This window comes from Balaenoptera borealis, assembly GCF_965194805.1.
Source record: "Balaenoptera borealis genome assembly, chromosome: 9".
Taxonomy (NCBI): Eukaryota; Metazoa; Chordata; class Mammalia; order Artiodactyla; family Balaenopteridae; genus Balaenoptera; species Balaenoptera borealis.
In genome coordinates this window covers 111,501,617-111,516,599 of record NC_138873.1, presented here as the reverse complement: position 1 = coordinate 111,516,599, position 14,983 = coordinate 111,501,617, and the positions used below count along the sequence as shown (strand labels likewise).

General features: G+C 43.6%; 2 protein-coding genes across 9 annotated transcripts in view; one reads left to right on the top strand and one right to left on the bottom strand.

The window, feature by feature from the left end:
• Positions 1–14,983, bottom strand: part of DDX43 (DEAD-box helicase 43) — a 128,723-nt gene that overhangs the window by 11,110 nt on the left and 102,630 nt on the right. The window lies entirely within an intron of this gene.
• CGAS (cyclic GMP-AMP synthase) overlaps positions 648–14,983 on the top strand; it is a 71,672-nt gene continuing 57,336 nt past the window's right edge. For all 8 annotated transcript variants that reach the window (XR_014248289.1, XR_014248290.1, XR_014248291.1 and 5 more), the window contains exons 1-2: positions 648–9,005; positions 12,430–12,649. Coding sequence is in view for 1 of the 8 variants with exons in the window: in XM_082405083.1 (XP_082261209.1) it covers positions 8,382–9,005; positions 12,430–12,649 (844 nt within the window). In the remaining 7 variants the exon portion in view is untranslated. The remainder of the gene's footprint in view (positions 9,006–12,429; positions 12,650–14,983) is intronic.

Sequence of the window (14,983 nt, the reverse complement as noted above, 5' to 3'; positions counted from 1 at the left end):
TGGGCAGGAGGGAGGCCAGGATATACAGGAGTTTTTGCAACCAAGGGCGGGTACAAGTTGGAACATCAAAAGATTATTGTTAATTAAAGAAAGCCAGACATCTCAAGTTAATAAAATTAGCGCTTTTCTATGTATGGGAAGATGCAAAGTCTTGGATCACTGAAATCATTCCTTAGATATTCACCTCAGCTATCTGGGGCCAGTATCCTGTGTTTTCTCATCCTGAGTCTCCTCAGGGTGCACCATTGGGGGATGGGTGGCTGCAGCAGTTGATTGCTAGATGGTGGGCATTCCTGGTTTCCATCCTGAGTTCCCTCAGGGCTCACTGTCTGGGCATGTGGGCTTGATGGCTGCAACATCCTTTGTTTACCAATATGGCAGGCAGCATTCTTAGTTCACGTTTCTAATTTTTTGATATTATGATCATCCTTGTACATATATCTTTTAAAAAGTATGGAACTCTTTATTTATTTATGTATTTATTTATTTTTATTTTTGGCTGCCTTGGGTCTTCGTTGCTGTGTGCGGGCTTTCTCTAGTTGTGGCGAGTGAGGGCTACTCTTCATTGCGGTGCGCGGGCTTCTGATTGCGGTGGCTTCTCTTGCTGCAGGGCACGGTCTCTAGGCGCACGGGTGGGCTCCAGACGCGCGGGCTCAGTAGTTGTGGCTCACGGGCTTAGTTGCTCCGCGGCATGTGGGATCTTCCCGGACCAGGGCTCGAACCCGTGTCCCCTGCCTTGCCAGGCGGATTCTTAACCACTGTGCCACCAGGGAAGTACCGAGACTCTTCAATGTTTAAATTTTTGATAACTGCTAAATTAACTTTCTAAAAACTTTGTATCAGGTTGTACGAACCGTGTAAGATTATTTCATCACACTGTAGCCAGCATTGGATTTTAATTAAGTTTTAATTATAAATATATTTTCATTATTTTTTAATGAAAATGTGATCATACTATCTATGACCTATATACACTGTGTTGTGATCTGCTTTTTACATAATAGATTATCATGGACATTTTTCTATGCTAACAAATACAGGTTTATGTCATTTTTAAAGGCTACACCATGTACTGTTTTATTAATAAGTATTTTAAAATCAATAGCTTGAGCCTTTGATTAGAGGATCACAGGACTACATTTTCAATTTCACTATTCCCTTCACATGGTGTATATTTAAATCAGACCCTTCTCTTTCCTACAGAGATATTAATTACAGACCCAAAGATAAGATGTTTAGGCAGGGATAGGTATATGATTAACTGGATTTCTGCTGTAAAAGAAAATAAAGCTCTTTATGCTGAAGTTAGTCTGTTACCTTTTGTGTTGAGGGTCCCCAGAACCATGCTCAGGCTTCGTGATAAGTTAGAAGGACTCACAGAACTCAGAAAAGCTGTTATATTCATAGTTATGGTTTATCACAGTGAAAGCATGCAGATTAAATTCAGTAAAGCCAAAAGGCACATAGAGTGGACTCCAGGAGAGACCCAGGCACAGGCTTCCAGGTGTCTCTCCCATGGAGTCATATAGACGTTACTTAGTTTTCCTAGCAAGGATGTGTAACAACACACAGTAGTGCCAACCAGGGAAGCTAACCTACACCTAGGTATCTAGGGCTTTTACTGGGAGTCTCATGATTCTGTGCCTGCATGACTGACCTAGTTACTTAGTCTCCAGCCCCTCCAGAGGTCGAACTGATACAGCATGGATCACAATGTTAGTATAAACTGTCTAACACGGTCCAAACTCCCAGGTATATACAAAGACACTTTTATCAGGCAGAATATTCCAAGGGCTTAAAGTTATCTCCCACGAACCTGTTAGGGGCCAGTCCTTTTTTTTGAATGTGCAGAGTTTGAACACCCGAAGTCTGCAGAGTTGATCCTTTACTGCACACCCTTCTTATGAGTTCAGGCAGCGGTCCCCAACCTTTCTGGCATCAGGGACCAGTTTCATGGAAGAATTTTTCCGCGGAGCCGGGTGGGGGCTGAGTTCAGGCGGTAATGGGAGCCATGCGGAGCGGCAGATGAAGCTTTGCTCGCTCCCCCGCCGCTCACCTCCTGCTGTGCGGCCCCGTTCCTAACAGGCCACAGACCGGTACCGGTCCACGGCCCGGAGGTTGGGGGCCCCTGAGTTAAGGGAATCCTTTTTTTTCTTTTTTAAAATATTTATTTATTTATTTGGCTGCGCCAGGTCTTAGCTGCAGCACACGGGCTCTTAGATGCAGCATGTGGGATCTAGTTCCCTGACCAGGGATCGAACCCCGGCCCACTGCATTGGGAGCGTGGAGTCTTAACCACTGGACCACTGAGGAAGTCCTGAGTTAAGGGAATCCTCATTAAGTTGTACTGTTTCATATTCTTAATATTTACCTCAGGCTTGATTTTTATGTTAAGAGATATCTTGCAAAATTACAGGACACCTTGAGACACAGTGTCAAGGTCCTGGGTCGTAAAAGCCTTTTTACTACCATGATTATAGAAAAGAGAATTAATAATAAGAAGAATAAACATATACATTACCAGAAAACATTTTGGCCTTACAAATAATATTTTTAAAAAACAGATAATTTAATTGTTAATGAATTTCCTTCTACTCTATACTTAGTTTCAAGTCTACCATTGAGTAATCTGAAAAGTAGAACATCAAATATCTGCTTTTGAGAGGCATATAGTTTCATGGGCAATTTAGGCAGGGTATAAGCAATAGAAGAAAAAGGTGATCAATTATAAATTGATCAATTTTACTTCCATTGTGGAGAAAGGTTGGATTTATAGAAATGAAAAATCTCAGGCCTTGTCCTCAAAGAGTTCCCAGACTACTGACTGGCACACACACAGTTATAAGGCAATGCATTAAATCCTATAATACAGCCACAGTGAGCTGCAATTACAGAGGGAATGATCCCGTCCACCATGGCAGATGATAGGAGATGCTTGCTTCTTAAAAGAATTGATCTATGAAATGGACTTGAAGTAATTTATCATAAAAGGAAAGAAAAATGATTGAAGAGTCCTTAATATCTGGCCTCCAAATACCTTCCTTAATCGTTTTTCTTTTGCATTTGCTGTTAACTCAGCCTGGAAGACATGTTTCCTCTTCCCTTGCCCTGCACCCTCATCTGCTCACAAACTTTATGGTATCTCATGCTTCAAATGAGAAGATTGTCACTCAACACAAAAGGAAGTTACACATAGGCAAGATGATGGACATTTTGTATGTTAATGCTTTTTCCCTTCACAGCCACTTTTTTTTTTTTTTAGCATCTTTATTGGAGTATAATTGCTTTACAATGGTGTGTTAGTTTCTGCTGTGTAACAAAGTGAATCAGCTATACGTATCCATATATGCCCATATCTCCTCCCTTTTGTGTCTCGCTCCCACCCTCCTTATCCCACCCCTCTAGGTGGTCACAAAGCACCGAGCTGATCTCCCTGTGCTATGCGGCTGCTTCCCACTAGCTATCTATTTTACATTTGGTAGTGTATATATGTCCATGCCACTCTCTCACTTCGTCCCAGCTTACCCTTCCCCCTCCCCGTGTCCTCAAGTCCATTCTCTAAAGAGCCATTTTTTTCTTTCTTCTTCTGTTTGGTGTTTTTTTTTGGTGGTTGTTGTTTTTGGTTTTTGAGGTAACACTGGTTTATAACATTAGATGTTTCACGTGTCCCACGTTATGTTTCTCCTCCCGTATACACTACAGAAGGGTGCTCACCACCTAAAGTTTAGTTTCCATCTGTCACCATACAGTTGACCCCCTTTACCCCTTTCACCCTCCCCCCACTCCCCTTTCCCTCTGGTAACCAATACTCTGTGCTCTGTATTTGGTTCTGTTAATTCTTTTTTTTTTTTTAGTTCCTCATATGAGTAAAATCATGCTATTTTTCTTTCTCTGTTTGACTTACCTCACTTGGCATAATATCCTCAATGCTGTTGCTGCAAATGGAGAGATTTCATCTTTTTATGGCTGAGTAATATTCCATTGTACATATAGACCCATGTTTATTCATTCATCTGTCAGTGGGCACTTAGGTTGTTTCCATATCTTGGCTATTTTTTTTTTATAAATTTATTTATTTGTTTTTATTTTTGGCTGTGTTGGGTCTTTGTTGCTGTGCGCAGGCTTCCTCTAGTTGCAGCGAGTGGGGACTACTTTTCGTTGCGGTGGCTTCTCTTGTTGCGGAGCACGCCCTAGGCGCGTGGGCTTCGGTAGTTATGGTGCGCGGGCTCAGTTGTTGTGGTGCACAGGCCCAGTTGCTCCGCAGCATATGGGATCTTCCTGGACCAGGGCTCGAACCCTTGTGCCCTGCATTGGCAGGTGGATTCTTAACCACTGCGCCACCAGGGAAGCCCCATATCTTGGCTATTGTAAATAATACTGTGATGAACATAGGGGTGCATATGCCTTTTCAAATTAGTGTTTTCCTATTCTTCAGGTAAATACCCAGAAGTGGAATAGCTGGATCATATGGTGCTTCCTTATAGCCATTTCTTTTTCTTTTTGAAGTATAGTTGATTTACAATATTGTGTCAGTTACAGGTGTATGGCAAAGTGATTCGTTTATATATATATTTTCAGATTACTTTCCATTATAGGTTATCACAAGGTATCATTCCCTGTGTTATATAGTAACTCCTTGTTGCTTATCTAGACTGTACATAGCCGTGTGTATCTGTTAATCCCATACTCCTAATTTATCCCTCCCCTCCCCCTTTCCCCTTTGGTAACCGTAAGTTTGTTTTCTATGCCTGCAAATCTGTTTCTGTTTTGTAAATAGATTCATTTGTATTATTTTTTAGATTCTACGTATAAGTGATATGTAATATTTGTCTTTCTTTGTCTGACTTACTTCACTTAGTGCAATAATCTCTAGGTCCATCCATGTCACTGCAAATGGCAATATTTCATTCTTTTTTTTATGGCTGAGCGATGTTCCATTGTGTATATATACACCACATCTTCTTTATCCATTCATCTGTTGATGGACATTTAGGTTGCTTCCATGTCTTGTTCACAGCCATTTCTTGATTCACTTTCTTATCTTCCAAGACATCAATATTTTCTGGTTTTCCTCCTATTTTTCTGGTTTCTCCTTCTCAGTTTATTTTGCTGGTTCTACCTCCTTGAGCACTGCACTCTAGCCCAAGGGCACAACCAAACCAATCCCCAAATCCCATCTTTAGGGTTTTATCTCCTGGGACCACTCCCAGTTCCAATTCTGTAGCAGTCTGGGTCCAATCAGGAGATAGAAATCACTCAGTAGATTAAACAGGAGATATTTAATATAATAATAATTAACTATAATAAAAGAATAACTATATATATAACTATAAAAGGAAACTATATATGGTACCCTAGGGCTGAGGGAGAGTACCCAAGGAAGAATAAACTAAGAAGGGATTCAGATCTCAAGGGCAGGAGGCCTTTAGAGAGCATGGGCTACATAACATAGGGGTCTTGCAGAGGATCAAATGCCTGGTGTGGGACCCTGTGGATCACAGGCACCTGTATGCAGGTCAGGCAGGAATCTTGGTTCCCTTGCCTAGTATGCTGTAGATAGGTTATGGCCAGGCCAAGGCTGCAAGGTCCCAGAGGGATCACTTTGCGGGGCCTGTGGCTGGTGTAGGCTTTACCAGATGTTCTCACACCCACAAGTCTGACCTTCACCCCATCAATCCCCTTCCACTCCCTCTGTTATGTTGGAGTTTGCAGGAAACCTCTTTCTCCTGCAATGTTCCTCCAGCAACTTCTACTGAGAAAAGTTAACATAGTGGGCACTTTAAAAGAGAAATGCTTAAAGGAATTCTGTTGTTCATCAGAAAGCATTTATTGAAGGGTGTGTTTGGAGCTGAGAGGCAGTAAGTTGATAACCCACACATCACCTCAAAGTTCATAAGCTCCAGCCACACTGGTTGTTGTTTCAACAACTAGGCATAGTCCCACTTTAGGTCCTTTGCATTAACTTTTCCTTCTTCTGGAACACTCTTCCCCTGGGTAATCCCCTCCTTTAAATCTTTGCTCAAATGTCATTCTCTCACTATTTTAGTATTGTACCATTCCTCATTCCTGATTATTCCTGCACTATTTTTTCGTTTTTCAATATAGCTCATCCTTTTTTACTATATGGGATAATTTATATATGTATTATGTTTATTGTCTGTTTCTCCCTGCCAGAATGCAAGCTCCAGGAGGACAAGGATCTTTGTTTATCAGTATATCCCAAGAGCCTAGAACTGAGCTTGGCACATAGTATTTGTGCCAAATATTTGTTGAGTGACTAAGTGAATTACTGAGACAAACATGAGATATAAAGGGTAAGATATAAAATCATCTAGTTAAAATATATACCCAAATCTCTTATTTTTCCCTACTAGATAAAAGCCAAACTCGTTATCAAGATTCAACTAAAAAGTCATTCCTTCTATAATTTGGACACTGATTGCTGCTACAAGATTGAGCAAGGAACAAGTTTTCCTCCTTTGACGGGTCAGCAGAAGAGGTATTTGATTCTGGTCTGGTGGATTGCTGCTTGCACGTTCTTGGTTAAGCTAACACCAGTGCACTTTAGAAGACTTTGGAAACAGCTGGAAGACAGCATTAAGCCAGCTATAGAGGCATTTACAGGATTCCATGACAAGCATGGAGGCCCTGGAGAACAAAAATAGAACCATAGAGCAGAGGTCTTCAGTATGGAGCAGGCATACTCTTGCACATCCCGGAAGACAGCCCAAGTACACCTGCAGTTTTAAGGAAACGGCTTTCCACATTTCAACTTACATTTAACTCTCCCCTGAAATTGGTCTGCTTGAGAACAAGTCTGACTACACAGTAGTCCTCCTTCCATTTTACAAAAGAAAAACATCTCTTACATCACAGTTCAAAGAGAAGGACATATCAAAATACTGGTTTCAAAGAAAACTTTTGAAAAAGTAATCAAGGCATTTTTGTCCATTGACAGATGAATGGAAAACAAAACGTGGTACATACGTACAATGAAATTATTCAGCCTTAAAAAGGAAGGCTGACACCTGCTACAACATAGATAAACCTTGAGGACTTTATATTAAGTGAATAAGCCCATCACAAAAGGACAAATACTGTATGATTCCACTTACATGAGGTACCCAGAGTGTCAAATTCAGAGACAGAAAATAGAAGGGTTCTTACCAGAAGTCGGAGAGAGCAGGGGGAATGGGGTGTTATGGTTTAGTGGGTAGAGTTTCTGTTTTTCAAGATGAAGAGTTCTGAGATGGATAGCGGTGATGGTTTCACACTGAACTGTACACTTAAAAATGGTTAGGATGGTTAAAAAGAAAAGTACCAGGCACGTTAAACCTAGGGGCTTCCTGTCAAATACGTATTTCTGTAAAGGATTTGGCTTTAGATATCAATACTTGAAAGCCTGTATTGAGGTACTCTTGAATCACAACGCCAAAGCAGTATGGATTATCTAAAATGCAAGTGCCATTTTTTTTTTTTAAGAGAGATTGGAGTTTATTTATTTATTTTTGGCTGTGTTGGGTCTTCGCTTCTGTGCGAGGGCTTTCTCTAGTTGCGGCAAGCGGGGGCCACTCCTCATCGCGGTGCGCGGGCCTCTCACTATCGCGGCCTCTCTTGTTGCGGAGCACAGGCTCCAGACGCGCAGGCTCAGTAGTTGTGGCTCACGGGCCTAGTTGCTCCGCGGCATGTGGGATCCTCCCAGACCAGGGCTCGAACCCGCGTTCCCTGCATCGGCAGGCAGATTCTCAACCACTGCGCCACCAGGGAAACCCCCAAGTGCCATTTTTTTGATGGGCTTTTGAGAACCAGGGGCTAAAACTCACCAATAGGAACTTCACAGTTTAAGATTGTGCGTGCTTTTACAAAGTCAAATAGTATGAAATATTTATTCCAATTACAGTCAATCCACATCTCATTCCATCTAGTAAAAATTTTTTTTTCTATTTCCCTTTAATAAAAAAAATGCTTCATTTAAACTTACACTGAAAAAGTTTCTCTGGCAACTTCAATGTGCGAGAAGGTGTTAACAGTTTTCCAAAATATTTGTAGGCGCTACGCCGGCAAATGCGTCTCGCTTTCAAAGCTCGCGAAGGTGTTCTGCGCTGCCCTGCGTTCGGTTTGGCGCGGTTCCCAAGCCGCCGGCACCGCTCCACGCGGAGGCGAGAAAGTGCGCGACTCCGGGAGCGCCGTGGACCCGCCCCTCCGCGGCGGGGGCGCGGCTCCCCGTGACCGCCTGGCCCTGGGTTCTTCCTCCGCGCCGCGTTTGCTGAGTTCCCGCCAGACGTTTAAGTTTCATTTCCAATCGCCAGTGCTGGCCCCTCCTCCTAAGGTCTTTTCCCGAAGCCGAGTCTTCTCCCTCTGGGGAGCCGAGAGCGCCAGCCATGACCTCGCGGCGCGGAAAGGCGACGGGAGCAGCTTCGGAGGCGGAAGCCGCCGCCCCCAGGGTCTCGGCGCCGCGTGTGAAGGGCGCCCGGACCGAGCCTAGAGAGTCCCCGGCCGTCCCTGAGGCCGCCCGGCCCAGCGCGCGGAGGTGCGGCCCCGCCAGGCCGTCGGGATCCCGGAGAGAGAAGAGCGGCCCGGACCCCCAGGAGAAGCGGCAGGTACGCGCGCGGGCTGCCCGCGCCGAGGACCAGGCGGAGGGTCCGGCGGCTCGGACCGAAGGGGTGATGCCTCCCGCGGCCCCGGCGCCGCCCCTTCCCAGGCCTGCATCTCGCCGCGAGGGCACCGCGCGCTCCGCTCGGGAGCGGAGACCCCAGCCCGGGCCCACGGAGGTCCCCGGCCCGCTGGTCCCAGTCCCCAGTCTCGGGCGCGGGAAGGAGGCGCCCGGCGCCTGGAAGCCCCGAGCGGTACTGGAGAAGTTGAGGCTGAGCCGCCAGGAAATCTCTGCGGCGGCGGAGGTGGTGAACAGGCTCACGGACCACCTGCTGCGGAGACTGCAGAGCTGTGAGTCCGAGTTCAAAGGCGTTGCGCCGCTGCGCACCGGGAGCTACTACGAGCGCGTGAAGGTGAGCTGCGCCGCGTCTCCGCTGCAGTTCATGCCCACCTCCTACGCGTCCCTCACTTCCCTTCGGAAGTAACTCAGACTCGTGTTCGTTTGTGGCCTGTGACACAGCTGTTTTGTTTTGGCTTCCCATCTAGAATGCAAGCTCCATTGTCACAGAACGTTTTACACAACTTTGAACCCTTATACGGCTGCTCATTTTATTGCTGTGGACTCAGTGATATTTGTTTATCGCAGAAAGATGGTGTATGTATCGGTCTTTGGATCTTAAACTCTTTTAGCACTGAAGACCACTCATATAATTCCACCTAAAGCTTCTTGAAAGCCAAGTGAGCAAAACTTGCATCAGACTATCTGCCTGGTGCGTGATTCTTACTACGTAAATGTCGATCAGTTCTATTACGTGGAGGGTCCAAAGTTACTAGTTAGAGCTAGAGAACAAGAAGACACTTAGAGCAGTCTCCCATCAGAACCACTCTCCTTTTTATTTATTTATTTTTTAAAACTTTTTATTTCATTTTGGAGTATAGTTGATTGACAATGTTGTGTTAGTTTCAGGAGTACAGAAAAGTGATTCAGTTACACATATACATGTATCTGTTCTTTTTCAAATTCTTTTCCCGTTTAGGTTGTTACATTATATTGAGCAGAGTTCCCTGTGCTATACAGTAGGTCCTTGTTGGTTATCCATTTTAAATATAGCAGTACCCCTCTCCTTTTGAAAATCAAGCTGATGGAAGGAAATGCAGTGAAATCTGTTTTATCTAAAACATGTATTGCTTTTAAAAAACTGATTATAAAAGGTATATACGTGTTCACTGTAGAGTTGACCCACTGCCTGCCCTCAGTAGGTTCCCACAGCACAACGGTACCCCTGCTCCATACCTCTTTCCTCAGCCTCTCCTCTCTCCTCTCCTTGCCCCTGTTCCGTGTTGATGTCCCTGGAAAATTCAGAAAAGCATATAGAAGGACAATATTATTCCTGTTTGTTTTATTCACCGTTATTTTGGTGTATTTTCTTCTGTTATGCATACACTTGAATTTCAAGGTTGGATTCCAAACTTTATAGTTGGTAAAGGGATAGACGAAAGACACTTCTCATTAACTCTTTTACTTGGATTCATATTGACGCATTTCCATTCATGTATTTTATTGTAATATTATCAAATTCTAGGTGAAAATCTGGAAGTTTCCTTGTAGAAATTCCCTGTGGGATTTCCAGTTCATAATCTTTTTGTCCATCCCCAGCACCTCACCCCCGCCTCCATCTAAGCCACCATCATCTTTCACCTGAAGTTTGCCTTTCCAATCTCCTTATTTGCCTTCTTAGAATATCTCCACAGAGGCCAGAGTAAATTTTTAAAAATACAAAGCTAAAACCTGGCTTCTCAATGAACATGATGGAATAAAATCTGAGCTCCTTTCCGGGATCTACAGGTCCTCGCAGAATCTGGGCCCCGGCCTCCTCTTCAACTTCATTTCATGTCACTCTTCCCCTTGTCCACACGGACTGATTTGTGTTCCTTGAGCTAAAATTTTAAAAGACTTGACAATTCCAAGTTTGGAGAAGATGTGGAGCAACTGAAACTCCCTTGCATTGAGGATAAATTGGTACTACCTCTTTTGAAAACTGACATTTTTTTCTAAAGTTAAAGATTTGCCTGTCCTGTGGTCCAACAGTCCCACTCCTGGGTACATGTACAATGGAAACGAGTGCTCGTGGCCACCCAAAGGCATACGTAAGAATGCTCAGAACAACTTTGTAATAGTTAAACTCAAAACTATTTGTAGTAGTTAAAAACTGGAAACAACCCAAATACTCAACAACAGAATGAGTAAATCTTTCTTTTTTTTTTTAAAGCTCAGTATTGTGTTTTAAATTTTATTTATTTATTTATTTATTTATTTATGGCTGTGTTGGGTCCTCGTTTCTGTGCGAGGGCTTTCTCTAGTTGCGGCAAGCGGGGGCTACTCTTCATTGCTGTGCGCAGGCCTCTCACTATCGCGTCCTCTCTTGTTGCGGAGCACAGGCTCCAGACGCGCAGGCTCAGTAGTTGTGGCTCACGGGCCCAGTTGCTCTGCGGCATGTGGGATCTTCCCAGACCAGGGCTCGAACCCGTGTCCCCTGCATTGGCAGGCAGATTCTCAACCACTGCGCCACCAGGGAAACCCCAGTAAATCTATTTTGGTATATTCCATTAATTCAGTGGAATACTACACAGAATGAAAAAGAACAAAGTACCACTATAGACATAATGATACAGATGAATCTCACAAACAATGTTAAATGAAAGCAGTCAGGTATAAAGTGTATATGATTCAGTTTATATGATGTTCCCAAACAGGCAAACCTAACCTATGGTATTAGCAGTCAGAGTTCCGGCTGCTCTTGTGGAGGGCTTCTGATCAGGAGTGGGAGTGCTGCTGGGGATGGGAATAGGGCGATTTAGAATGCCCTCAAGGCTCACTGTCCTTACTGGGATTCAACCATTTTTCTTGAATAAATCCTCCTCGGACTGTTGCAGGCCTTTGGTTAATTTACAAAGACCTGAAAAAGTTGAATTTAACCATTTCTGCCCATGTTCTTGTTGCTTTTATGGAAAAGTGGATTTTCAGAGGCTTTTACTTCATTCCCACTGATGGCACTGCACGTGTTTGTTTCACCCCCATAGTATGTCCTAGTTAGCTTGGGCTGCCATAATAAAATATCATAGACTGAGTGGCTTAAACAACAGACATTTATTTTCTCATGGCTCTGGAGGCTGCAAGGCCATGACTGTAATTATTATTGTGGTGATGAAGAAGATTCTTTGAAGTTCTTATTTATTTATTTTTGGCCACGCTGCACGGCTTGTGGGATCTTAGCTCCCTGACCAGGGATGGAACCCGTGCCCTCGGCAGTGAAAGCGCGGAGTCCTAACCACTGGACCGCCAGGGAATTCCCTGAAGCTCTTAAAATGCTGTGGTTCAAAGACACTAATGTAGTCAGTGTATGACTTGGAGCTCATACTCATTTGGCTGACTGTTAGCTGTAAGGAGAGGGCCCTTGCTCAACTAGCCAGGAGGTAACTACACATATTTTTGAGACCAGTGACGGGGGGCTGGCTCAGTGTGTAGCTTGTAACTTAAAAGGTAGCACCTTAAATTTCTTTAATTTTATCAAGCTTTAATCTCAGGAAAAAACTGGTACAGATTTTTAAAGCTTGCATATTATTTTCAATTGTTTTTAAGAAAATGAGTATAGAACCTACAAACTGAAACCAATACTCTTCACCTATCTCCCCTAGTCTCACTCCCAGAGGGTATAAATATTAGAAACCTTGCTTTTCATAGTAGGATTTTAAGTGGAAATTTTAAGGAAAAAAATTGTAGTTGGTTGGAAAATATTCACAAACCAACACATCAGTGCTATTTTTACTGTTTCCTAGATTTCTGCTCCTAATGAATTTGACGTTATGTTCAAACTGGAGGTCCCCCGAATTCAGCTAGAAGAATATTACAACAGTGGTGCTTATTACTTTGTGAAGTTCAAAAGAAATCCCAAAGGAAATCCTCTGGGTCAGTTTTTAGAAGGGGAAATATTATCAGCTTCTAAGATGCTGTCCAAGTTTAGGAAAATCATTAAGGAAGAAATTAAAAATATTGAAGGTAAGATCTTTGACTTTTGATTCTTAAAGATCTAATCATATCTACTAATTGCCTCTCCTGATCTTTCTTGATCTCCCTGCAGCAGACTGTTGATTACTACCTCCTAGAAACAACTCTTTGCTCTTGATTTTAGTCTACTATATTTTCTTGGTATTCTTCCTAAATGTTGATTGACTCTATTTTGTTTGTTTTTTTGTTTTGTTTTGTTTTGTTTTTTGGCCGCACCATGCAGCTGTGCGGGATCTTAGTTCCCTGACCAGGGATTGAACCTGGGCCCTTGGCAGTGAAAGTGTGGAGTCCTAACCACTGGACCACTGGGGAATTTCCGATTGGCTCTATTTTGGCCTCCACTGAATATTCGCTGAAATGCTGCCTGCACCGCTGGGTATATGTGGTTGAATAAAATTGGTGGGATTCCCCTCTGAAATTTGTAAACACAAGTTGCAATGCATGCTTTGAAGGGAGTGAGTGGTAGCATGCTTTGAAGGTAGTGAGTGCTTTGGGAGAAGTGGTAGCAGTTGGGGTAGAGTGGGTAGTGGAGTAAGGCCCTGAGGCAGAAAAGAGCTTGATAAGCTCTAGAAGCAAAAAGAGGTCCATGTGGACAAGGGGAAGAGTGACATGAAATGAAGTAGAAGAGGAGGCCAGGGCCAGATTCTAGGAGGACTTGTAGATCCTGGAAAGGAGTTTAGATTTTATGCCATGTTCATTGAGAAGCCAGGTTTTAATTAGAGGGTAATGATTGGCTTTCTGTTTTTAAAAATTTGCTCTGACTTCTTTGGAGAAGATATTATAAGAAGGCAATTGAGAGTTTGGATATGTTAAGTTAGAGATTCCTATGATACATTGAAATGAATGTGTCAAGTATGTAGTTGGGTATGGGTTTGGAGCTCAGAGGGTATGTTTGGGCTGCAGGTAAACATATAAATGGCATTGACAATGGATGAAAGCACCTAGGTGGAGAGTGTAGATTCGTTTTTCATTAATTTAATCAATGGTCATTGGTCATCTGTTGTGCTAAGTGTTCTAGGTGTTTGGGACCTATTAATGAACAAATGGATGAAGACCCTCACCCTTCTGTACCTTATACGCATGTAATCACGCCTTTAATAACAAATGGAAAACATAATTATCTTGTATAGTAGAAAGTAGTAAGTCCTATGGTGAAAAAAGTATAGCAAAGTGAGAGGGTTCAGGAATGCTGGGGGTGGCACAGGGGAGAAATTGCAGTGTTAAGTAGAGTGGTAAGAAGAGGATACCATTGGAGGTTGAGAGAAGAGAGGGAGCAAAATGTGACTTGAGTATTTTGCAGGAGTGGTCAGTGTTTACAGTGTTTACAGGAGTGGTCAGCTGCTGACATCCAGAAAGCCACTGGATTTTGGTCTTCGGTTTGTTTTCTGGGGGTGTTGGTAACTTTGACGTAGCAGTTTCAGTGGAGTCACGAGCGCACAAGAGAGAAGGGCAGCATGTATGGCAACTCCTTAGAAAGTGTTGGGTGCAAAGGAAGTAGAAAGATGGGTAAGTATGGGGAGGCAGCAGATGCAGGGTCAAGGGAGAGGTGTCCTTTAGAATGAGAGACCCTGGATCCCTTTGAATGCAGATAGGCATGATCCAGTAGGGAGGGAGAGGCCACTGCTGCGGAAGAGGGAGTAATTGAAGGAACAAGGTGAGAAGGAAGGGATCCAGAGACCGTGTGCAGGCTGGCCTTTGAAAGGTGGACGGACACTTCCTAGGTGGTAATAGGATGAAAAGAGAAGATGATGGGTAAGAGGTGGGTGGGTTGGTGGATTTAGTGACAAGAAAATGAGGGTATGCGCTAGGATTTTCTCCTTCGTGCTCTGTCTTCTCTCCCATTGTTGTGCCTTCCAGAAGTCTTATCTGGGAGCGGTCTTTACTGCTTGTACACCCCACGTCCCTGAACCAGTATCTCTCATCTAGAAGCCTTTCCCGAGTTTCTGGCCAGCCGCTCAGTGGCCATCTCCTGTTGGGTCTCCCCCAGGCACCTAGAGCTCAGTGTATCTGAAATGAAGTTCATCTCAGCCCAGGCTTTCTTCCTCCTGCCCAACTCTGTGTTGACGAGTAGACTCAACACCAACCATTTCCCAGGCCAGAATCAAGGGATGGCCTCCCAGACCCCTACCTTCTTCCTTACCTCACGGATTCAGTTTATCCACCAGTTCTATTAGTTTGAACCTCTTTAATTGCTTTCACTTCTGCGACCTGGGTCTTTTTTTTTTTTTTTTTTTAATAAAAATTGTACATATCAAGGTGTACACCGTGATGTTTTGATATACATAGTGAGATGACTACCACAGTCAAGCTAATTAACATATCTTC